Source organism: Haliaeetus leucocephalus, unplaced genomic scaffold (assembly GCF_000737465.1).
Source record: "Haliaeetus leucocephalus isolate CR32 unplaced genomic scaffold, Haliaeetus_leucocephalus-4.0 Scaffold616, whole genome shotgun sequence".
In the NCBI taxonomy this organism is placed as follows: Eukaryota; Metazoa; Chordata; class Aves; order Accipitriformes; family Accipitridae; genus Haliaeetus; species Haliaeetus leucocephalus.
In genome coordinates, this window is record NW_010973052.1 from 4048735 (window position 1) to 4073931 (window position 25197).

Below are 25197 nucleotides of genomic sequence, written 5' to 3' on the forward strand. Positions count from 1 at the left end.
AAAACTCCAGGATCTGTATACTTTTTACTCAAAGAAATGGCACTTGAAGCTGCCTAGTTCCTTGCATGTAGTGCATTTGAAAGATGATCTCTATATATGGGACATTGTCATGTTGTGTTTGTTGTTTTTTTTTTTTAATTGTTCTCCACACAAACAAATCTGGGAAAAACCCCCATATGCAGAATGTGCTTTAATACAGATTATTTGAATGCCATATCAATTCATAATATACACCAGAGAGGGCTGTTAGAGCCATTGTATTCACTTTTTGTATTTGCAGCTGAAATCTGGGCATTGTAACCAATGGCCCAAGAGTATTCAGGTCAATCACTGCAGTAGATTTTGATAGTTTGTATCCGCTAATTATATAAAATACTCTAAAATACTAAATGTCTGCTTGATATTTAGCAGCAGAACAACCTTTCATGGTATTGCAGTGACACCCAATTTAAGATTAGTGTCACTTCAGAGCAAAGGGAAAAAGTCTTTTGACGCACTATGTTTAATGATGTAATGTTGCTTGAAATTCCTATTTCCTGCTGTGCTATTGTGTAAAGTGCTGGGCTAAGACTAATCAACCCATGCAGGAATCTAGCCCTATGAACACAAAATTTGCACTGATTTTCAATGACGGCAATTAAAGCATGACAAAAAGGCTGCAGTTGATTAAAGACTAAATTAGGGCTTACTATTTGAAAAGCATTGGTATCACCAGCTCTTGGCTTTATGAATTATCATATATAAACTAAGGCATGTGGAATTGGTGAATACTTTACAACATAGAAAATCTACCTTGTATTTTTAAAATTAAATATATTACATATACTTCATATAGATATTTCTATGTTGGGGGAGCTTGCTAATGACATTGTGATGCCACACTACATCATTTTTGAAATGTCATGGCAACTGGGGAGGCTCCTTGTAACTGAAAAAAGGCAAATGTCACATCATCTTTAAGAAGGGCAAGAAGGGGGATTCAGGGGACTACAGGCTGGTCAGTCTCACCTCAGTCTTTAGGAAGGTAATGGGGCAAATCCACTCAGAATTCATTTCTAAACTTATGAAAGACAAGAAGGTGATTGAGAGCAGTCAGCACAGGTTTACCAAGTGGAAATCATGTCTGACCATCCTCACTGCTTTCTATGATGAAGTGACTGGTGCTGTGGCCAAGGGAAAGCAGTGGATGTTGTACACCTTGAGTCTAACAAGACCTTTGACACAATGTCCCATAGTCTCCATATCACTGAATTTGTAAGATAAGCGGAAAAAAAGGTGGATGGGCAATTGCTTCAACTAGTGGACCTGAAGAGCTGTGATCAGTGGTGCAAAGTCCAGCTAATGGTCAACAACTAATAGGGTCCCTCAGGGGTCAATAAGGGGATCAATGCTGCTTAAAGTCTTCAGTAACAACCCAGACGATGGGACAGAGCGCATCCTTAGCAAGTTTGTGGATAACACCAAGTTGGAGAGAGCAGTCAATATCCTGAAGGGCAGGGCTGCTACTCAGAGGGACCTGGACAAGCTGAAGAAATGGGTTGCAAGGAACATCACAAAGTTCAGTAAGAGCAAGGTATCACATGTAGGAGGGAATAAGATCACACAACACTACAGGCTGGGGCCCAACTGTCTAGGAAGCAGCTCTGCAGGAAAGCACATGGGGGTCGTTGTGGACAAGAAGTTGACCACCAGCCAGCAGCATGTGCTTGCAGCAGAGGGCTGCATTAGGAAAAGAGTCACCAGCAAGTCAAGGGAAGTCATCCTTCCACTTTGTTCAGCACTTTTAAGACCACTTCTGGAGTACTGTGTCCTGTTTTGGGCTCCCCAGTGCAAGATAGCTATTGATACACTGGAGTGAGTCCCACAGAGGCCACCAAGCTGGTCAAGGACCTGGACCACAAGCCATATGAGGAAAGACTGAGAAAGCTGGATTTGTTCTGCTTGGAGAAAAGAAGCAGAAGGGCAGACTGCACTGCTGTCTACAACTGCCTGATCAGAGGATGATAAAGCTGGAGTCTTTTTGAAGGTACATAGTAATAGCATGGTAGGCAATGGGAACAAGCTGCAATATGGGAGATTCCAAAGACATATTAGGGGAAAAAAATATACCATGAGAGTGATCAAATACTGATGTAGGATGTCCAGAGAGCTTGTGTTATCCTTGGAGGTGTTCAAAGTTGACTGAGCATGGACATGAACAACTTGATCTATTTAGATCTGTTTTGAGCAGGGGATTGGACAATTTGACTTCTGGAGGTCCCTCCAACCTAAGCTATGATTCTGGGATTCTGACAGCATTATTGAGATCATGAGGGAAAATTTACATCTGCTCATATACTGACTACCACACAGATGTGAGCACTTCAAACCAGAGGTAGTCTTTATTTTAAAGTCTCTTAAAAATGGTTGCAAGGGTTTTTTTTCTTTTTGGTAATAACTGTTCAAAAACAGAAGAAGTGCTGACATTGAAAGCAAGAGGCTGTGAGAGAGATGGTTCTTCCTGGAAAAGCTTTTTTTGTCAGTTGTAGAGACTGTTTAAGGCTCCTCAGCCATGTAAGCAAACTGTTCTCCTTAAGGCTGCAGAAACAAGGCTGGACCAAGCTGCCTCTGACATGAAAAAGTGAGCAGCATGAGAAAGAGGTACAAATGCAGGGAAGAGTCAAAAAATAGAGCCCTGGAAATTTGCTGTCAGCAGAGGATGAGAAGGAGGGGACAGTGACAGTATCTGCTAGAGGAACCACATTTCTGTTAGCAACAGTTGTGGTCTTATCCTCCCATAAACCATCCTGGAGAGCAGCAGGATTTTCAGAGTGCTTCCTCGGCCTGGCATATTCCTGCGCTTCTTTTGTGTTCACAGTAATCAGGCAAGCTCTGTTCTGTGGACAAAATAAAAAGCATTGAAATTCATCATTGTGCAATCTTCCACATTTTGCTCTCATATTATTCTGTGTGTCTTCAGTGTTTTACAGGGACTTCTGAAACTTAGGAATTGCAGTGTATGTTTCTACAGTAGAGTATCTTTTGCTTTGGAACAGGACTATATATTTTTATTTTTTGGAATTTTACAAAGCCTTATGGATTTTTTTCCAAGATGAAATGGTTACATTTGCACTAAATGCCCCGGCCCATGTTCAGGACCTTGCACTTGGCCTTGTTGAACTTCATGACATTCGCATGGGCCCACCTCTCAAGCCCGTCAGGGTCCCTCTGGATGGCATCCCTTCCCTGCAGTGTGTTGACCACACCACACAGCTTGGTGTCATCGGCAAACTTGCTGAGGGTGCACTCAATCCCACTATCCATGTCGCTGACAAAGATGTTAAACAGTGCTGGTCCCAATATCGACTGCTGAGGAATGCCACTTGTCACTTGCACATCGAGCTGTTGACCGCAACTCTTTGAGTGTGACCATCCAGCCAATTCCTTATCCACTGAGTGGTTCATCTGTCAAATCCATGTCTCTCCAATTTAGAGACAAGGATGTCATGCAGGACAATGTCAAATGCTTTGCACACGTCCAGGTAGATGATGTCAGTTGCTCTTCCCTTATCCACCAACGCTCTAACCCTGTTGTAGAAGGCCACCAGATTTGTCAGGCATGATTTTCCCTTGGTGAAGCCATGTTGGCTGTCACCAATCACCTCCTTATTTTCCCTGTGCCTTAGCATAGATTCCTGCAGGATCCACTCCATGATCTTGGTGGGCACAGAGGTGAGACTGACTGGCTTGTAGTTCCCCGGGTTTTCCTTTTTTCCCTTTTTAAAAATGGGCATTATATTTCCCCTTTTCCAGTCAGTGGGAACTTCTCTAGACTGCCACAACTTCTCAAATACAATGGATAGTGGCTTAGCCACTTCATCTGCCAGTTCCCTCAGGACCCGCGGATTCATCTCATTGGGTCCCATGGACTTGTGCACCTTCAGGTTCCTTAGATGGTCTTGAACCTGATCTTCTCCTACAGTGGGTGGTTCTTCATTCTCCCAGTCCCTGCCTTTGCCTTCTGCGACTTGGGCAGTGTGGTTGGAGCACTTGCCTGTGAAGACTGAGGCAAAAAAGACATTGAGTACCTCAAGCCTTCTCCGTGTCTTTGGTAACCAGGTCTCCCATTTCCTTCCAGAAAGGGTCCACAATTTCGCTAGTCTTCCTTTTATCACTGATGCACCTATAGAAGCTTTTGTTGTTGCTCTTGACGTCCCTGGCCAGATTTAGTTCTGTCAGGGCTTTAGCTTTCCTAACCTCATCCCTGGCTGCTTGGACAATTTTTCTGTATTCCTCCTAGGCTACCTGTCCTTGCTTCCACCCTCTGTAGGCTTGCTTTCTGCGTTTGAGTTTGTCCAGGAACTCCTTGTTCATCCATGCAGGCTTCCTGGCGTTTTTGCCTGACTTTCACTTTGCTGGCATGTGTTGCTCCTGAGCTTGTAGGAAGTGATCCTTGAATATTCACCAACTTTCTTGGGCCCCTCCTCCCTCCAGGGCTGTATCCCATGGTACTCTACTAAGCAGATCCCTGAAGAGGCCAAAGTCTGCTCTCCTGAAGTCCAGGGTAGTGAGCTTGCTGTGTGCTCTCCTTGCTGCCCTAAGGGTCTTGAACTCCACCATTTCACGGTCACTGCAGCCAAGGCTGCCCTTGATGAAGCTGACTTTCTGGCTGGAGTGGCTGGAATTCCTCTGTGCGGCTCTTCAGGTGCTCTTCTGCTGACCTGTGATTCCTCTCCAGGCATCTGTTGCTGGCACTGGCATCAAACTGGCAGGAGGGGGATGGATTGAGGTTCCCCTCCCCCAGCAGTGTTTGTTTAAAGCCCTCTTCACCAACTTGGCAAGTCTATGACTGAAGACGCTCTTCCTCTTCTCTGACAGATGGACCCTGTCAGCCCCCAGTAGACCAGGTTTCTCAAAGGGAGTTCCGTGGTCTGAGTAGTCAAACCCCTGGCTGTGGCATTAGTCCCATAACCATTTGTTGATTTGACTGGCCCTTTCAAACCCCTTCCCTTTGACCAGGAGGACTGATGAAAAAACTACCCGTGCTCCAACGAACGGCAGATATGTGACGTGAATATCTTCCATAGATATTTATTCATTGGCAAATTCCCAGACTTGTGCAGTTCTTTAAAAATACAATTCAGAAATAAAAGCAATTATTTTTATCTAAATGTGTTCTCAAAGGAAGAAGTGCAGAGACAGAAGTGCATTTCCGGCCCTTAGAATGAGCCAGGCAGAATTATTCTATTCAGTCAATAATTTGGTTTGAAAACCTGATCTCACTGAAGTCAACAGTAATAGGACTGAATCTTTAGTTTTAATTCTTCCTTGAGAGTGAAATTGTCACTTGGACAGAGAGATAGGATAAGGTTAATGCATCGCTTCAGTCTCACCTCCACTTCCCTCTTTACTGAAATAGAATTTACAAGTGGTCTTCACCCATCTGTGTGATAGTAAGTTTTTCTAATCAGAGTTCTATTGTAAGACCAATTCTAGAACACATTTATTTCTTTTAATAAATAGAAAATACAACACTTTAATCAATATAGCATTAAATGCTTGAAAACACTCCAAATTTTCTGGAAACAGACTTTGTCCCTGAGGCCCTAGTTTTGCCTTCACTAGTTACCTTGTGTAGAACACAGAGTCTACCTGACTTCCTTCCTCCTTTTTTTTGAAGTGTCTATATCTGATATGCTGTTAAATATACTTTTATATAATGGAAATAATAATTTCCTCAAGGATGCATAAATCTGTACAGAGCTGATATGTTCTTCCTGACTATACTTTCAAACCATGTTATAATCATATCCCCTATCTTGATGGTTAGTTACATTTTAAACTGCATTTATAATTTTTTCTTCAAATGTAAATTGAGGAAAAATGGAGTTTGAATTATAATAAGAGAAGGGAGAAAATTATTTTAAGGCTTTTGATGTAGGTAGATGGATACATTACTATATGGTGAAATAAAATATTGCTACATGAAGAGGTTTAATAATGCAAAAGCTGCATTTAGTCATCTAAATTAATAAAAATTTTATGTATTTGATTGATTTCCAGGTAAATTTAAATTTATGAATTTGATTGATTTCCAGGTCAACTCAAAGGCAATGCTTTGTAATAATATATGGTATAAAAACTTACTTTAACAGTCATGAGTTATTGTCTGTACATCAGGACTCAATAAGTAGCAGTACCTGCCACATTAAATAGCTACATTGGATTTGCAGACACCATGCAGAGCAGGATCCCATGCAGGAAGTGTGGTGGTAGAATCCACGTCTAATAATTTAGCACCGTTGCAAAATTTTTCCATCATTTGTGAGGAAGGATCAAATTTTGGAACACTTCTTGCTTTGAACAATGTATTACTGTGTTCATCTCTGGGGCCCCCAGTGTAAGAAGGACATGGACCTGTTAGAGCAAGTCCAGAGGAGGGCTACAAAGATGGTCAGAGAGCTGGAGCACCTCTCCTGCGAAGACAGGCTGAGAGAGTTGGGGTTGTTCAGCCTGGAGAAGAGAAGGATCCAGGGAGATCTTACAGCAGCCTGCCAGTACCTGAAGGGGGCCTACAAGAAAGCCATAGAGGGACTTTTTACAAGGGCATGTAGTGATAGGACAAGGGGTAATGGCTTTAAACTGAAAAAGGGTAGATTTAGATTAGATGTAAAGAAGAAATTCTTCCCTGTGAGGGTGGTGAGGCACTGGAACAGGTTGCCCAAAGAGGTTGTGATGCCCCGTCCCTGGCAGTGTTCAAGGCCAGGTTGGATGGGGCTTGGAGCAACCTGGTCTAGTGGAAGGTGTCCCTGCCCATGGCGGGGAGGGGTGGAACTGGATGATCTTTAAGGTCCCTTCCAATCCAAATTATTCCATGATTCTATGTTTCTATTTTATTACTTGTGTGAGCTTCATTTAGGATAGTTGAGATACCAGCACAAGGATTCTTAAAAGTGATCTTTACTTTTTAAAGTGCAGAGATAATTTGTAAAATTACTTCCTAAAAATTTCAAATCTTCTTCCCATGAGTACGCAGAATGATAGCTGCTCACTTTTATGGCCAAGCAAGTGGTTCCAATGTTTATATTTGTTTTATGGAGCTAAAACAATAATGGGAATTTGATCCAAATTCTGGACTCTATTCTGTGTCATGTCAGCAAGCGATAAACCAAGGTCAATGGATTTACTTCTAATACTAGTTCATCTACAAGTCAGACAATAAATTTTGACTTTCAAGTCACGATTATGAGTACTCATAGATGTCAGAAAAGGCAGGATTTTCAATGAAGCAAATGTGATGTCCTTTCCTGCAAGTTTTCCAGAATCTTGAATCTCCTTATTTACTTTGAGGGAAGTTTCACATGTAAATATACATGTATATTAGTTCTGTGTTCTGTACCTTGGTGTGGAAGTCATGAAGAAAGACAATACGTATCGAAACTGTGTTAGACTTACAAAATTATGTTCCAAGTAGAACCTACATATTAATGATTGCTATTTTTAGCTACAATATTTTTATTATCTACCACCAGGTTAAATTTGTCCCATCTCTTTCTTACCCCTATTCACAAAGTTTTCAGCTTTCATCAGGCTACCACTCTGAGTCCTAGGGTACTGAATTTCAGAGACTATCAGAAACTATCTGAAGAACATGAAAGAAGCTAGAAGAATCATCACATTTGTTACTTTGCTGTACTTCACATTGACTTTTGGCAAGCAAATAAAACATTTAAAATACTGTGGTTCTTTGATGGTTTTCTATAAGTATAGCAACATAAGGGTAATGTCTAATACGTCTTTATGGCTTCAGGAGCAGTATATTGGCTGTAAAAATTAACATTACTACAGAAATATTTTTCATAATAGCAAGGTCAGAAACCCAAACTAGAATGTAATAGCAACCTGAATTCCTCCTTTTCCTATTTCAACACCTGACACGGATTTACCAGAGGCCTATCTCCTTTCCCCTGAACAGCGCTACTAACAGTAATGTGCATTTCAGGTCTAATAATAAAATAACTTAATTGACTGTGTTTGCACACAGATCCCTAATCTGATTTAGAGATAATACAAACCACATTGTGTACATTACTATGATACTGTGGGGTATAACCCAGATTGTAATCTGATCTCTACAGTCACTGTTACAATATGGTACCTGAAAAAGGAGAAATCCAGTTTGAATTTGAGCTGAGTTTGAAAAGAAGATGGAATATCATCCTTTTATTTTATGAACTGTGAAAATATGAACTGTAAGTACACTAGTTATAGGATTAAGATTACCTATCTTTGCCTGAAATGTGTCCACATGAGCTGCCTGATCTCCATTACAGTCAATGAAGATACAGTTAGTGAGTTCTGTCAAGCAGTTCCCCTGACCCATAAAGATGCCAGTTTCAAGAAAAAATAAAGCATTTCCTAGAACTCCATGGTCTACAGTGGGAATTTAGAAAATAAATCATGTGCAAATATCTACGCTGGTGACATCCCAAATTAGGCAAGATAAATCCCCATCTAGAAGTCCAAAGCAAAGTGTTTGAACTAGTAATCAAAACTTCTTCTGAAGTCAATGAAAGGAGACCAGTACCTCCACAAAGCAATTCATCTCATCCTTGGATGCGTGTTTATGATCACAGATGAAACGAAACATATCTCCACTACAGGGAACCTCAAAGGTTATCTTAGATTAGATACCAACAGCGGATTTTGTTCAAGATTAGATGTAGACATGTGAGGCAAGAATCTCAACTGCCATTATAGTCAAAAGGTCTGCTTCTTTCCATCTAGCATCATTTGAGAAGATCTAGGATATCCTGCCACTCCAGATGATCACAGGTGATATGCCATAATTTCCAGCCTGTTGCAAATGTGTGAAGTGTGCTAAAGTGCATCAAATGACATTGGATGTATATATTTAGGTAAATAAATGGAGCACGATGAAAATTCAATCCTCTCTAAAGGAAGAATATTGTGTAAAGTAAATGTGTAATAAATTAATGATTTGTATTATATTATCTGCCATAAAACCGACCACAAAAGATGAACAGAGTAAATACACTGTATTCCCAATCTCAGTGTATGTAAGTATGAAAAACCTGTGAGGAAAAGCTCTAATGTTAATATTTGATTTTACACAAATATTCTTCTCTCCAATTTACAAGTTTGATTCAAAGATACTACTGCCACCAGTACCTGCACAGAAATGTGATGTTTGGCTTATGTGTGGAAAACAGAGTATCTGCTTCACCCTCTTTGTTCAGATACAGGAAGGAGGAAAATATCACTCCTCAGCCTTGATGAGCTGCTGTGCCCCATAGACAAGTACCTTCACTACATCTTCTAAGAACTGAATCCTGATCTTGTATAAAGAATGCAAAATTCCCACTGGGGTAAAAAAAATGCCTTTCATATGTCTGGGAGCAGAATTCAGCTCTCAGAACTAAACCAGCTTGCACTCACCTGCTGCTTTAATTCTGAAATGCATTTTCAATTGATATCTTGTATAAATCATTAATTGAGAGCAATATGCTTTATGAAAAAGCCTGTATTCCAGTCACAAAGTGCCATCCAAATGGCAAGTCCCCAAAAGTAAGCAAGAATGACCAGAACATTACAACTGCATTCTTGGGTTTCACCATGACAAACTTGCTTTGACTATTACACATTTACAAGGTATCAGCTTTCATTTGGTCATTGTTGTTTAAAGCAGGAGAAGGTTTGCTCTTCTGACCATCAGTTCCTCCTTTGGATGTGTCCTGGAAGAAAAGCCTTGGCATCCACAGTGACATTAAAATTCGTTTGTATTCATTCCTAAAATTCTGGTTAAGAAGTCCATATATTATTGCATTAAGGCAGCTGTTGAAATAGGCCATGAAGTAGCTTGTAATGAATAACCATTCAGGAACTTTTGGTGCCATTTCCATAGGATCGATGGCTACAGCCAGTCCAATGAAGTTTAGAGGTGCCCAGCAAAAGGCAAAAATGACAAAAACCACAAACATGGTAAGAAAGTTTCTGAAGTCACTTGGCTTCAGTCTTGGCTTTGTTTCTGACTTGACTCGTCTTCTAACTTGAAGCACTAAAACCCAAATTCGAAGGTAGCAGAAGCTCACAATGGTGATAGGGACGATGAAGTGAATTACCACAACAGCTATCGTATAGTAGGAGCTTGCAGTCTGAACAAATGTGCATGAATAGACGCGTGGATCATATTTTAAAGAGCCAACAAAGAAATTTGGCACAGTTGCAATTACTGTTAATACCCAGACTAAGGAGACATACAGCATTGTGTTCCAACAGCTGTACACTTTGTCATAGGCAAAACTATGACATATATAGCAATACCGGTTTATTGCAATTGCAGTGATGTTGAAAATAGAGCCTATTACACTTAGTCCCATCACAAAGCCACTTGCTTTACAGTGCATTTCACCCAACGTCCATCCATTGTGGAAAATAGCTAAGAGCACCAGTGGGTATGGATACACGGCCACCACCAGATCAGCCAAAGCTAGGCTCACCACAAATGCATTACCTGGGGAGAAAGAAAAATACATAAACATAAGTCTGAAAGCAAGCATAGTCGCAAACAAGAAGAAAATATGATATATTATTTTGGATATCTGCAATGTTAAATTATTGTTGATGTCAGCAAGCAGAAGGTATATAGACCAATAGGTTTGTATGGGAGCAATTTTACAATTCAGCTTAGAACACCATGAAAATTTCTGCAGCAACATGATATTTCAGATATGTCGGTTAGTGATTATACCCTCCTTTTTATTTTAATCTTTAATAAACATAACCATCAGTGAGCCATTACATAAGAACGTGTTGAATTGTTTCAGTGTAGCCAACTCCATAGCTGGATCGAATAAGGTGAAAAAGAAAAAAAGTGTGAATTGTGCCAGGTAGGCAAGCCATTATGCCATTCTAACCTATCACTGGAATACTAACAAGCTTGACAGCTATCAAGGGGAAGGATATACAAAGACTAGGTCTATAGGGATTAGAAAGGTGTGTTGGTTTATGTATACTTTAAATTGCTACACAATAGTCTGTAGAATAGATATTTTCTGCATGAATGCAATGGCCTACCCATACTGCAGTTATCTTCCCACTGGACTGACTAAGAAAAAGTGAGTTGCCTTCACCACTCTCTGCAGAAAGGCCTATTTAATTATACAAAGGAAAAATGCATGAATGCAAGAGAAAGGATTCAAATTCATGGAAGAAGCCTTTAGATCCTTTTCTGCTGATGATGTTTAAAGAAATTTTAGTGATATGGTTGAGACTTATTGTCTCTCTTTAAACAGTGTCCTTTTCATCAGTTTGAAATTTCTGGACATTGTATCTAAGGATACTTTAATAAAATAGTGAGATGATAGTAAACTATAACCCTGAAAAATGAAATGCAAAATCATTCTCTAGGAACTTCCCAGGAGACAGAAAACAGATGTACGAACTTTAGATTCTTGGCATTTAGGTAGCATAAAGCACATTTCTGGTTCACATACTCACTTTTTGCTTAAAGTCCTTCACAGCATGAACGGAAGTGCAAAAGTCCCAAGTAGCTTTTAAAATTGTGTGTGGAATATAATAATTTTTTGAAAAGAGCAGTTAGATGCTCAATTCTACAAATTCTGAGCTTTCTAGTCCTCATCTAGGAAAGCAGTTCTCCATTTAATTTTAAGTACAGAAATAATGGTATGGATAAGGACATCATTAGCTGGGAGCCATAAAACCAACAACCGTGTAGGATTAAACTCCTCAAAAAATGGCAGAAGTTCACCTGTATACTGTTTGCTCCACCTGCTCTGGATCTGTAGCTTGCTTAACCTGAATTAAGGAATGGGGACCTGTCTTTCTCCCATACACTTTCAGGGAAGACCATGCTTATCAGAATTTGCACAACAGCTAGTGAACTTAACAGAAAGCAGGATTATCCATCTGTAGCTACAGAAACACGGCTCATCTCAAGAGTGGCGTACAACTTATTTTAGACGGTTCCTTGTTAGACGTTTAGCAGCCTGTCTCACACGCTCTTTAAAGGCCACACAAGTGTTTTCATACTACAGTTCACTGACGTGGTACTGAATGTGAGGCAACTCCATGCTATTTGTCTTAGAAGCAGCATGTAAAACCAATAGTACTGTGCTGGTTTTTGTGCCCTCCCGAGCCACAGCCACTCCCTGCTTTAGGGTTGAGGGGGGCTCTATTTGAGTATGGTGCTGGACCTGCACAAGGAGACATTTCCTGCTGGCTTTATGTGTACTACACTGAATACAATCCAGTAATGTCATGCTGTTGTGAAAAATGTAAACATACATTTCAGATGCAAAACCACATAAAGTAATTTTTCTGACTTACTTACTCAGGATTGCTAAGGCATTAGAAAAATGTCTCCAGCTTGGGGCTTCGCACTTCAAGAAAGAAGTAAACTCTAATTAGAGCTAATCTAGAGCAAAGCAAGTATCTACTAGTTCTACAATCTGTGAGGAAAGATTGAACAAACTAGGGACATGATTGAGGTGGACATGATAACTTCGAATAAACAAAGCAGGAAGGATATAATCCATTCCCATGACTGTGGTGAACACAAACAAACTCCAGTCACAACAGGAAGTTTCAAATTAGACATTGAGAAAAACATTTTAATGGCAAGAAGAAGGAAGTGCTGGAACATCTTGCTTTGGGTCTGCCCTTGGAGGTTGTAAGAAAAAGTTAAATAAGCATTTGCCAGTACTGGCCTAGGTACAGCTGATCCCTGTTCTGAGCATAGGAAGGGTGACATGACTTTGAAGGCCTCTTCTAGCCATATGATAAATAGGATAAAAGACAAGACTAACAAAGGAGCAGGGGCATCTTTATCAGAATGTATTTACATCATGGCAACAAAAATTTCTCTTATGTTTTTTCATCACTGTATCTGACATTAGAAGATGGAGAAGTCAGGAGAAAGAAAGAAAGAAAGAAAGAAACAAAAAAACAAATATTTTTTTCTGTTTTAGAATGCCTTTTGGAAAAAGATTTTTGGAGTTCAGTCTGGGATGTGTGCTAAAATTAATCTAATCTAATCTCTAAGGCCTCCCATCGTCAGCTTATACCTAAAATGTAATTGTTCACCTAAAATCAAGCAGGCATTCAGTTCTTTCAATCATATTTGGAAATTTGGCAATAGAATTTCAAAATTTTGTGTGTAATTTAGGACTTCTTGAAAATCATAGCTGCAATGAATAAGGACAGCCAGCAATGAACTTGCCAAAACCATAATATACCACTTTACAATGCAGAAGAAAAATGGCGCAATATCTATAAAGGCCTCAAGCGATTTGTCACTTTTATGGCTGTTTACAGGTTCGAGTGTTCACGCTGTGCACTACAAATTAAGGTCCAATATTTTTTCTTTCTATGATGTGGCTGACTGCAGAATCAAGTTTAATATATTACTGCAATGAATAATCTACAAAAGCAGAGAAAAACTTTTCTAATTCATAAAAAATACATAATCAACATTTTGAGAAATCAAAGGTCTTAGATGTCATTTAAGTGCTTGAAGAAAGTAAATGTTCCTTGATACACCTAAGACACAGCATCTGGAGTGGCTATAATTACATTTGTAAGATAATGAAAGAGGTACCTTTTTGCTGTCTGTAACAAAATAGAAACCACAGAATGCTCATCTTGTTGGAATTATTATCATTATTTCCATAATTTAGCTGCTGGACTTTGTTCCTAGATTTCAGTTCGTCAGACAGAAGATTATATTCATTTATAAGAAACATATTTGCTCACTGGTATGGAAAGACCCCTTAATTGCAAGCAGCAGCTACTAAAGGCAAATATCTAGCCAGGGACTCAAAAAGATACATATATGTGCTGTTTTAAACATTGCTAGTTGGGTGCATAAAAAAGAAAATTAGTTCTGACATTGACTTTGTGTGCAACAGAACTAGATCGATATTTCAGGAAGCATTCTTGCATATTGGTTTTGTTACCCTAATTAACAGGAAAAAGGGAACTTTCACAGCCTCGTGTAATCTTGATATGACTTGGTATTGTAAGTATTTAATCACAGAACAAACTTTTTGATAAGGTCAGGGCTTTTAAGGGGTAGGCATCTGCTTTCTGAAAAGACAATTGACTTCTACTAATTGTCTCTACCAAAAGCAGAAGCAATTGCAATCACCAACCATTTTTTAAAGGTTTTGCTTCTTTCTTTGGTTTCAAACTGGCTAAAATGTTTAATTATATATCATGGCATTTTATTTTTTATCGGATGGTGTTTTGGTTGTTACATATCTGTTTAACAAGTTGTTATACATTGCATACAGATATCACCCTCATAGCTGTATTTCCCCCTAGCTACAGTCATATTCATCCTTGTGTACTCTTCTTCTCCATCTATTACTCTTGTTTTCTTTAGCATACAAAGGCCTAGCTTCAAGACGGGAAAATTGTTTCTATACAGCCTATTGTGTAGACTGCTGCTGTTTTCTCTGTCCCCTCTTCTCTTACTATCAAACTTGGGTCGCTGTGTAGCAACAAATGTAAGGAGCAGGGGCAGGTAAGGCAGAAAGTGAATGAGTATGACTATAATGTATTGACAGATTTTTTTTTTAAATATCAAAGATCAATGACTCAGGATAGTTATTTTATTCTTCCATTTCCATATCCTTACCTTAAGGGAAAACTCAGAGTTATTTTCGCAGATTTCTTACTTAATTATGTCTTCAGTTGGAATGTAAGTGGGAAAGGCCTTTGTTTGTTCTTAAGGCTTAAAACCTCCTCTAATAATCAGTACTGTTTATAATTAAATAGCCTTTTATACTGGCTGAGAATGGTAAGAACTAGATTTTTTCTATGATATCACTCTGACAGCTACCTGTAGGTGTTTATCTATACTAAAGGAAAAGGAGCAAGATCTTGACTTTAATGAAGTAAGAGTCCTACCTTTCCATAAAATGAAGCCAATCATTCCTCTGCAGAGTTCACAGTAATAGACATCCTCAAGAAGAAATTAGGTTGACAGACTGTCTGTCCATACACACTAGGTATTTCTCTAGTGTTCATTCTTCAGCCCCCTTTTTTATTCCTCTGCCAGAATCCTGTAGCCCCTGTACTCAAAATGAACTAAAAAAAGAGAATTCTGGCTCTGATAGCTTTCTTGATGTGGTTGATGTATGAAGACAGAATCTGGGCTCAGTTTCTAGACAGCCGTCTATTCAAAGACACAAGATATCAGTTCAGGGATGCATGGTGTCAACCATTCTGTAACTTAGTCTTATATAAACTCTACGCATACAAAAGGCTATTTTGCTCTAGTTTTTAAAATGTTCACAAAATACACAAGGTGACTCTAATATTTTACTTCTTTCCTGTAAGTCATTACAGGAAAAAAAAAAAAGTTTTACAGTCTCGATCCTAATTCCAAATTTCTGCAAGTGATATGCTGCTTGCATACAAAATCCTTCCTCAGCTGTGACATCACCTTTCTCTAATAAAGGTAACCTTGATCCTGATACTAAGTTTGGTATGGAAGATGCTGGTGGCTTATAATTTTCATTTCTGACTACCAGCAATCTGTGGAAACAGAATGTTATTTTTATAGTTTTAATCTTAATGTTATTGCCTTTAATTATATTACATTATATTGGTGTAAATTACCCACCTTTTAGGCCTCTTTAGTGACTGCTGAAGTTAATGGGAGACTTTCCATAGACTTAAAGGAGATATTAATCAGATACAAGAAAATAAATACCTCTTATTAACAAGAATGTGAAATGTGAAATACTGAAAGCATTTGGTCCATACAATAAGAGCAACAACAATGAAAAAATGAAGCACTGGAATTGTATTTGGATGTAAAAGAGCAAAAATCAAAGCCTAAACCCCCTTCATAGTTCCTACAACTTTTAAAAGAGCAGACCTTACCTTCAGACAAAGAAAAATAGCAGTATGTTAACCCCAAGGCATGTTAGCCAGGATTCACTACAGCAAGTGCCTTATTGGATCTGTTGTTTGAGTCTAGACCAACATGGAGACTGAAGAGGCATCTATAACAGCTTGAAGAAAGCCATCAGTCCTTCAGTCAAGAAGACTGTCCCTCTTTAATCTCCCCTTGTCTATAATTACTAATTAGTAACAGAAACTATGCAGCTCTGATGAAGTATTGACTTGAACTTTCTTGTGCAACATAACCTTTTGAGAACCAGGCTTAAATATAATTTCCAGGCTCCAGACCCTACTGAATCCTCATTAAAGTGAATCTCAAGGTCTGGACGAGCTAAAATAGGAGCATACTCAACTAAGAGCAATTTGGTATAAAATTGACTTCACGTGTCTATGTCTCCACTCCCGCTTCTATAACAATAGCCCTGAGACTGAAACTAAGGACCAAGCTGCTCAGCCAAACCATTTAAGCAGCAGATTATTCTAAGTCCCAGCTTGAGTGCAAACCTGAGCAAGGTATGAGTGGTTTTCCAGCTCAGAGTTCAGGATTTTGGCAAAGGAAATGATTACTGTCATGGAACTGTGTATCTGGTCCCATTTCTGGAGCTTCTTCATTATGTGTATGCCCAGGTACACATGGATACTTACTAGTTATTTAGCTGATTATCTTTCCCAGAATTTGAGTTAGTTTTGGCATATTGTATGGAAGAATTGCATAACAAGGTAGAAGGTTATGCTTTCAGAGCCAGGACTTCTGCTACACTTCCAGGTGGTGGCTTTTAAATGGAAGCCCTGGCTACCTTATCACTGGTTCTTGATGCTACCAGTGACACCTACATTTTCTGACCTATCATATTTTCCACTGGGCTTCAGTTCCTATAATTCTTGCAGCTCATTTCAGGCTTGGTTGTGGGGATTCTTCTTAAGGTTTATTATTTAATGTGGAAAGAAAAACATAACTCTACAGGGACTGAAGAACCGGCACCAGGTAGGCAGGTGGAACTAAGGACTGGGTAGGTTTTTGTTTCTCTTTCCAGAGTGGCTCAGCAAATATGACTCAAATGGCATGCAGGGAGACATTAGCTGCTCCTGGAGAAAGGCTGATGCTTCTTACTTCCTCACTAATAATTTTTGTCTCTAGTTTTGACTTCTTTGATTAGTATTTTTTTACAGTACTTAAGCTCTTGTAGTTCTTGATTTTTTGTTTAAATAGGTAACTTTTAAATCTGTTTAAAATCACCTGTGTCAACTCTTTTTTTTTTTTTTTCCACAATCCATCAGAAAAAATAAAACCTGCTAGCCTAATTCAGATGAAATTCCATTCATGTCAGCAGGAATGAAGCCACCAGAAGGGGACACTGGCAGCAGGTGGAGCAGAGAATTAAGTCTTTCACACACTGACATTTTAATTCCTTGTGACACTACAAGCCAAGACCTAGGGTAATCTTTGATTTACTGAGACATCTTAATGTAGTATAATGTTCAACAGTGTGTTACTAACAGAAGGTTTAACATAATGCTCCAAACAAGTGCCAGATAGGTTTTTGTTTTCTTTGAATATGACAGTTTAAAAAAAAAGTGGTGATATACTCCTTTGTAATTATGTTTCATGATTTCAGATATTAGTAGGATATACTGTAATGGAAAGGGACAGGCAATATATTTTCACTAGAACCGTGGTATTTTAGAGATTCTAGCAAAAAATGTAACATAGACAATTAATCAAGGCTGGTCTGTAATCTATGGAACGTTCAGGTTATTTCTTTTTAGGAAATGTATGTTCTATGAAACTGTTTAAAATATTTGGTGAGTAGAATTATCCTATGATATCTATAAGGAAAATTCTCTACCATCACTGGAGTCGAGTCATAGAATCACAGAATTACAGAATCATTTATGTTGGAAAAGACTTTTAAGATCATCGAGTCCAACTATTAACCTGACACTGCCAAGTCCACCACTAAACCATGTCCCTAAGCACCACATCTACACGTCTTTTAAATACCTCCAGGGTCTTTTAAATACCTCCACCACTTCCCTGGGCAGCCTGTTCCAGTGCTTGATAACACTTTTTGGTGAAGAAATTTTTCCTAATATCCAATCTAAATCTCCCCTGGCGCAACTTGAGGCTGTTTCCTCTTGCCCTATCACTTGTTACTTGGGAGAAGAGACTGACTCCCACCTGGCTACAACCTCCTTTCAGGTGGTTGTAGAGAGTGGTAAGGTCTCCCCTCAGCCTCCTTTTCTCCAGGCTGAGCAACCCCAGCTCCCTCAGCTGCTCCTCATAAGACTTGTGCTCCAGACCCTTCACCAGCTTCGTTGCCCTTCTCTGGACACACTCCAGCACCTCAATGTCTTTCTTGTCATGAGGAGCCCAAAACTGAACACAGTATTCGAGGTGCGGCCTCACCAGTGCCGAGTACAGGGGGACAATCACTGCCCTGGTCCTGTAGGCCATGCTATTTCTGATACAGGCCAGGATGCTGTTGGCCTTCTTGGCCACCTGGGCACACTGCTGGCTCATATTCAGCCGGCTGTCGACCAACACCCCTGGGTCCTTTTCCACCAGGCAGCTTTCCAGCCACTCTTCCCCAAGCCTGTAGCGCTGCATGGGGTTGTTGTGACCCAAGTGCTGGACCAAGCACTGACCCTTGTTGAACCTCATACAATTGGCCTCGGCCCATTGATCCAGCCTGTCCACATCCCTCTGTAGAGCCTTCCTACCCTCAAGCAGATCAACACTCCCGCCCAGCTTGGTGTTGTCTGGAAACTTATTGAGGGTGCACTCGATCCCCTTGTCCAGATCATTGATGAAGATATTAAACAGAAGTGGCCCCAATACTGAGCCCTGGGGAACACCACTTGTGACCAGCCGCCAACTGGATTTAACTCCATTCACCACCACTCTTTGGGTGCGGCCATCCAGCCAGTTTTTTACCCAGTGAAGAGTACAACCATCCAAGCCATGAGCAGCCAGTTTCTCCAGGAGAATGCTGTGGGAAACAGTGTCAAAGGCTTTACTAAAGTCCAGGTAGACAACATCCACAGCCTTTCCCTCATCCACTAAGTGGGTCACCTTGTCATAGAAGGAGATCAGGTTGGTCAAGCAGGACCTGCCTTTCATAAACCCATGCTGACTGGGCCTGATCACCTGGTTACCCTGTATCAGGATGATCTGCCCCACAACCTTCCATGGCACCAAGGTCAGACTAACAGCCCTGTAGTTCCCTGGATCCTCCTTCCAGCCCTTCTTGCAGATGGGCGTCACATTTGCTAACTTCCAGTCAACCGGGACTTCCACGGTTAGCCAGGACTGCTGGTAAATGATGGAAAGTGGCTTGGTGAGCACTTCTGCCAGCTCCCTCAGTGCCCTTGAGTGGATCCCATCTGGCCCCATAGACTTGTCTGTGTCTAAGTGGTGTAGCAGGTCGCTCACCATTTCCCCTTGGATTATGGGGGCTTCATTCTGCTCCCTGTCTTCCAGGCCAGGGCACTGGGTACCCAGAGAACAACTGGTCTTTACTATTAAAGACTGTGGCAAAGAAGGCATTAAGTACCTCAGCCTTTTCCTCAACCTTTGTCACTATGTTTCCTCCCACGTCCAATCAAGGATGGAGATTCTCCTTAACCCTCCTTTTGTTGCTAATGTATTTATAGAAACATTTTTTACTGTCTTGTATGGCAGTAGCCAGATTATGTTCTACTTGGGCTTTGGCCCTTCTAATTTTCTCTGTGCATAACCTCACAACATCCTTGTAGTCTTCCTGAGTTGCCTGCCCCTTCTTCCAAAGGTCATAAACTCTCCTTTTTTTCCTGAGTTCCAGGCAAAGCTCTCTCTTCAGCCAGGCAGGTCTTCTTCCCCACCGTCTCGTCTTTCAGCACATGGGGAGATGGCCTGCTCCTGCGCCTTTAGGATTTCCTTCCTGAAGAAAGTCCAGCCTTCCTGGACTCATTTGCCCTTCAGGGCTGGATTATATGCAGAGCAGAAGGGGAGTATTTACTGTGGGAGTTATCCTTTTATTGTGCAGCTACCCAAAGCCTTTGGGAGAGCTTTCTGTTCTTAAGAAATCCAGGCCTAGACACCCTGAAAGTTAGATGCCTGTGTTTTCACAGAAAAGTCTGGAATCCAGATAAAATAGGGTTTAAAACTTAGTGATCCACTTTCTGGATGAAAGCACTATGCTGTTATGTAGAAGATGAGAAGAGGAACTTTTCATTTTAAGATGAAACAATACAAACACCCAACTGTGGCATAGTTTAGTGGAGAATGCTCTGTACAACCCTTTTTCAAGCTGTGCTGCAATGCAAAGAATGCAGGATTCACAGGAATAGAAGTTCAGCATGTAAAGAGGAGCTTGAGATTGTGGCTTAGTGACTTGCAGACTGCTGGACTGGGACAGACTTGTGGTCTTGGCCCTACATCTGCAACTATGAGTTGGTACTGGAAGCTACATTTGCAGGAGCTGTATTTTACGCTTATAAGCCATAGCTCTCAGGTGTCAATACAGTCTTGCTGAAAAGAGGCACCTAGGTTGCACTGCTGATTAATATGTTTTTGAGATCCTGATTTTGGCATGATTGGCCGCTAGGTATGAAATGAGCAAAATCTCCAGTTTTTCTGTGTGCTCAGGGTTCTTCTCCCTGTGGTTAAATATGGGAGCACTGGTACTTGCTGTGAGTTTGCTGCCATGAGTTCCATAATAGACTTCAGGTGCAAAAAACCATTTCTAGTGCTGTGCTGTTAAAAATCTAGTAAAGGCTTGAGATTTGTAACCCCTAGGTGTATAATTTTGCTCACCTGTGGCTTCCTCTGGTGCGAGTAGGGACAGTGGTGACTCCCTATTGCCACCTAATGCACCAGCCACAACAGAGACAATACATTGCACCTAGCAGGGCAGAAGGCAAAAGCAAGTGGTTGGTTCTTCCAGAGCAAAAGTCTGATCGCTCGTCAGATAGTACATTTATGGGGTGATAAATACTTTTCTGGTCTTCTGATACTTTCTAAGATTGCAGGAACTTTCCTGGTACTGGGTGTTTTCAGAGAGAAAAGGGGAGTAGAAGAGGCAAGACAGGCTCTTCTAGAGAATTCACTATCACCTAGTGGTTAGGACACTTCCATGGTAGAAGAGCCTTCCTTTGAAAAAGGACTTGAGCTTATGTCTCCCATAGTCCCAAGAGAGTGCCCTACTCACCAGCCCTGCTGCTCTTCTGCGGTTAGCCTGCTTGTCTCTTTCTAGGTTATGTTCAAGAATCTCACCCTAAAACCAGAACACACAGGTTATCACTTATATTGTAGAGTGCTATTCATCAATATGTTTCAAAGCAAAAAAAAAAAACCCAAACCAAAAACCAAACAAACAAAAAAACCCCAACCTTCTTATGATTTAATAGGTGGGAAATTGAGATAGACAGTTGCAGGGACTCTCCCAAGACACAGATAAGGAAGAACACGCTAGGTTCATGAGCCTTGCTCTTCTGTATTAGATACAATCACCTCTATTAGGCATACTCTGGAAAAAATGACAGCGCCTGTCCAGCTCACTGCTCCAAAATGACACCATAGTGGCATACTGGTACTGAGGAATGGAGCCAATAGAAGAGCTAGAGCTATTAAATGAAGCTAGTTGAATTCAAAGCAAACAAAAGGATGTGGTTGCTGTAATAGTTAGTAAACCTGTGGAACTCCTTAACAGATCTTGCAGATGCAAAAATTTTACATGTATTCAAGGGAAGGCTGGAAAAGCACTATGTACTTGAAAGAGACATCAGTTGAAGGTTACTAGACAGACATAACATACTAGGTTCAGGAAATCCTCTGACCTGGAAGGAATCACAAGTTGAGAGAATACAGGAGAAGTATCATACAGGGTTGCTCTGTTCTCTTTTTTTTCCTGAGTGCCTGCTTACATCTACAATTAAAGATAGAGTATGAGGCTAGCTATGCCCTTGGTCTGTACCAAAACAACTTCTTTTATGATGAGGACAGTAGGTTTCAGTGACACCATTCAGAAGCACAGCTCCTTCTCAGGCTTCCCTGTTGTGGTCATCTGAGTGGTATGATGCAACATTCTCATTCAGATCCTTGCCAGCCACTCCTCTACACAACCAGCCTGGTTTTGTTGACAAAATGTTTGAAGAGGCAATAACCTTGTTCTGTATGTCTAACCACCTGCAACTGAGCTGCATTTTGCAACAGGCTCAGGGGTGAAGATCCCTTATACCGATGCCCTCACACTGAAGTCAGGATCTTGCCTTCAGGGTAGTCTAGGGTGTTGAAAGACCCCTGTTGTTGCTGAGAGAATGTCTTTATCTAGGGTACTATTGCTTTTCATGCAGGGACTGAAGCCAAGACATTCACTCTGAGTGCTTACCACTGTGGGCACCAGTGACAGCCCAGCTTCAAAACCTCCAGTTGCAGTGCACAATCACTGAATAACAACAAAACCAGACTGTTTTTTCACTAATTCATGAAAGAAGTTGTGTTTCCTGTATCTGTCAGTACATATCCGCTTAATTTTCTTCACTTGAAGTAATCACAGCTGTTGATTGCTTCAACCAAGGAATAATAGGAAACCTACATGAACAACTGCAAGTATGAAAACTCATTTATTGCTGACAAAGGGACTAATATGAAAAGCTGTAAAACACAACAGGTGCAATCTAGTCAGATCCTATAAGTAGCCAGTCAACATATTATTGTTAATAACTTTTTTTTTTCAGTCTCCCAACACTATATTGCATTTCATAGAAAAAAAGTGAAATATGTAGCATTTTGTAGGATGTTATTTTGTTAAAAAAAAAGAAAAACTAAAACTTGGTTCCGATCAACTATAAAAGACTGGAAGCAAACAAAATAAGGACTTTTCACGGCTAAAAACTCTGGACAAAACCTCATTGTGTCCTGGCAGATATTAATTTGTATTGTGCATTATATAGCTCATCTTCTATTACCTTCACTATTATCTTCTACTACCTTCATCTTTGCTACTGTCTTTAACCTGAATTTGTGTCAAAGGAAATTATGTTGGGGTTTTTTTCTCTCTTACAACAACAAAACAGTGTTCAGGTCCTTAGAATAACTTATCTTCCACCTTCTTTTAGAAAGGAGGACAGGAAATTGAAGAATGAAAATAATTTTGTACAAACAAAACCCATGTTTTGTTTTGTTAGGCTGGTTGGTTTGTGTTTGGATTTTTTTTAATATTCACTAGCAGATTAGCTGAATTAAAAAAAAAACCAAACCAACAAACCCCAAAACATAAAATAATTCTGTTTTGAAATATAAGGCTCAAGATATTACAGAAGATATTAAAAATATGCAGCAGATTTATGAAGTGAATAAAATCAGGACTATTGCAGTCTACGGGACGTACTCAGCACCAGTTAGCCAAGAGATTTGGTTAGCTATGATGAGGTGCATCTTGTAGCTTTGCCCTGTAGACCTATTTAAACAGAGCAGAGCATTTTGACCAATACAAATATTGGGATCTCCTCTCATGGAAATGAAGACATGCAAATGGTAATTTCCACAGTGATTTACTCAACTGCTCTGTGGGGCTCCAGATGAAGGACTCGCAGCATGTGACAGCTACACAACCAGAAACAAATACATGCAAAGCATGTACATGCAAACTAGTTACAGATGCAAAAAGGAAGGAAGGTTTTCACCAAGGAAGAAAATAGATGATGAAAATGGCCATTATAAACTTTCTGTGCGGTTTTTTGCTCTGAGCTTTTGGAAGGCCCCATCACTGTACTTGCATAGGGAGATGAATGTCTTCAGAAGCTGTTGTCAGTCTGTGCCATCTGCTTCTTTTGGAAACAAGGTCTTAAAGCAAAGTACACTGACATGATTCATCTTATAATGATACTCATAGGTTTGTAAACAGCATGTAAACAGATGAGTAAATAAAATGCTTTTACAGAAAGTGATTGTGTAATCTCTTCTAGATTATTAGCTGGTTTGTGTTTCAATTTAACACAGACAAAGTGTGTAATGATCATTCCCTGAATTAAGGTCTTTTCTGAGAGCCAGTAAAAGCCTTCCAAAATCACTGGACAAAAACGCTGTTCTGGCTGGGCCTGTGAGTCATTATATTGGTGAGATAGTTAAATGAAGGGTGATAGGCATAGACATATAACCAATATAACCACAGAATCATTTATGTTGGAATTGATCTCTGGAGATCATCTAGTCCAACACTCCCGTTCAAAGAGGCGTCAACTACAGCAGGTTGTTCAGGGCCATGTCCAGTCAGGTTTTGACTATCTCCAGCCGTGGAGACTCAACAGCCTCTCTGGGTGACCTGTTCTAGTAAGGAATGGTTATACAGGTTATTTACTGTTTTCACTAGGGGTAGGGGGAAGACACTGTTAATTTGGCAACAGGTGAGGGCTCTCCTTGATCTACTAAATAGCAGAGGGTATCTAAGATCATACCTGCTACTACGTAGGTAGAGAAAAGATGTGATTGTTAACAGTGAGCTAGAGTTGTTTGGTCAGCAGAACAGGTCCCACTCCCCAGAGTAGGTGGGGCTTTGCCTTGTTTATGCTTGTGTCTTCAGATTCCTTGTGGCAGCAGAATCTGAATAGTCTCTGACTGGACATAACGGTCTGAGACAAACAGAGAACCTGGCCCAACAAACATTTACAGACCTGAGGGGTGGAGGGTGGACTGTGGTGAGGGCTGCACAGAAAGAGGGAAGAGGCACCACATGCTAGCAGGAACGTTTTTGGAGACCAATTCCCACTGGCTTTAGCAAGGCCAGAATTTGCCTCTTTATCTAGATACTTAAATACTAGGTTCGGCTTACCCAGGTTGCAGAATCCTTTTCCACATGCTACTTGGACAATCTTTGAGCACTGTAAACTCTAACTAGCCATTCAGACTAACTTCTCGTGGGAGTCCTAGCTGTAACCCCAGTGAGCGACCTGGTGGCCTGTGGTCCAGAAAGAGCAGTGGGTGACTTCTGTCTGCATGAAGTACCGAGTTACACCTCTTTTACTGGGCAAATACACCTGCAAACTGGGTCAAACCAATGTAATTTTTACTAAATGAGGCTCAAATGGAAATCACTTTTGTATAAATTACATGAGAATGTTGTGTTTGAAGGTCATGTACTCTGCTCTTTTGTTTGCTCTCCATAAGCAGACCAGATATTCTTGCTTCATATTTAACCAGGAAGCTGACTGTATAGCAAGTTTTACAATTTTTATGGTCCTAGCCTACCAGGTGTTTCATAAGAGTGACTGAAGAGGATTACATTG

General features: G+C 40.3%; 1 protein-coding gene across 1 annotated transcript in view; it reads right to left on the reverse strand.

Annotated features, from left to right (window-relative positions):
* Positions 1 to 9505: 9505 nt before the first annotated feature.
* Positions 9506 to 25197, reverse strand: part of MTNR1B (melatonin receptor 1B) — a 31391-nt gene continuing 15699 nt past the window's right edge. Inside the window, exon 2 of the mRNA XM_010578240.1 lies at positions 9506 to 10513. Within this exon, the coding sequence (XP_010576542.1) occupies positions 9645 to 10513 (869 nt within the window). The 3' untranslated portion in view covers positions 9506 to 9644. The remainder of the gene's footprint in view (positions 10514 to 25197) is intronic.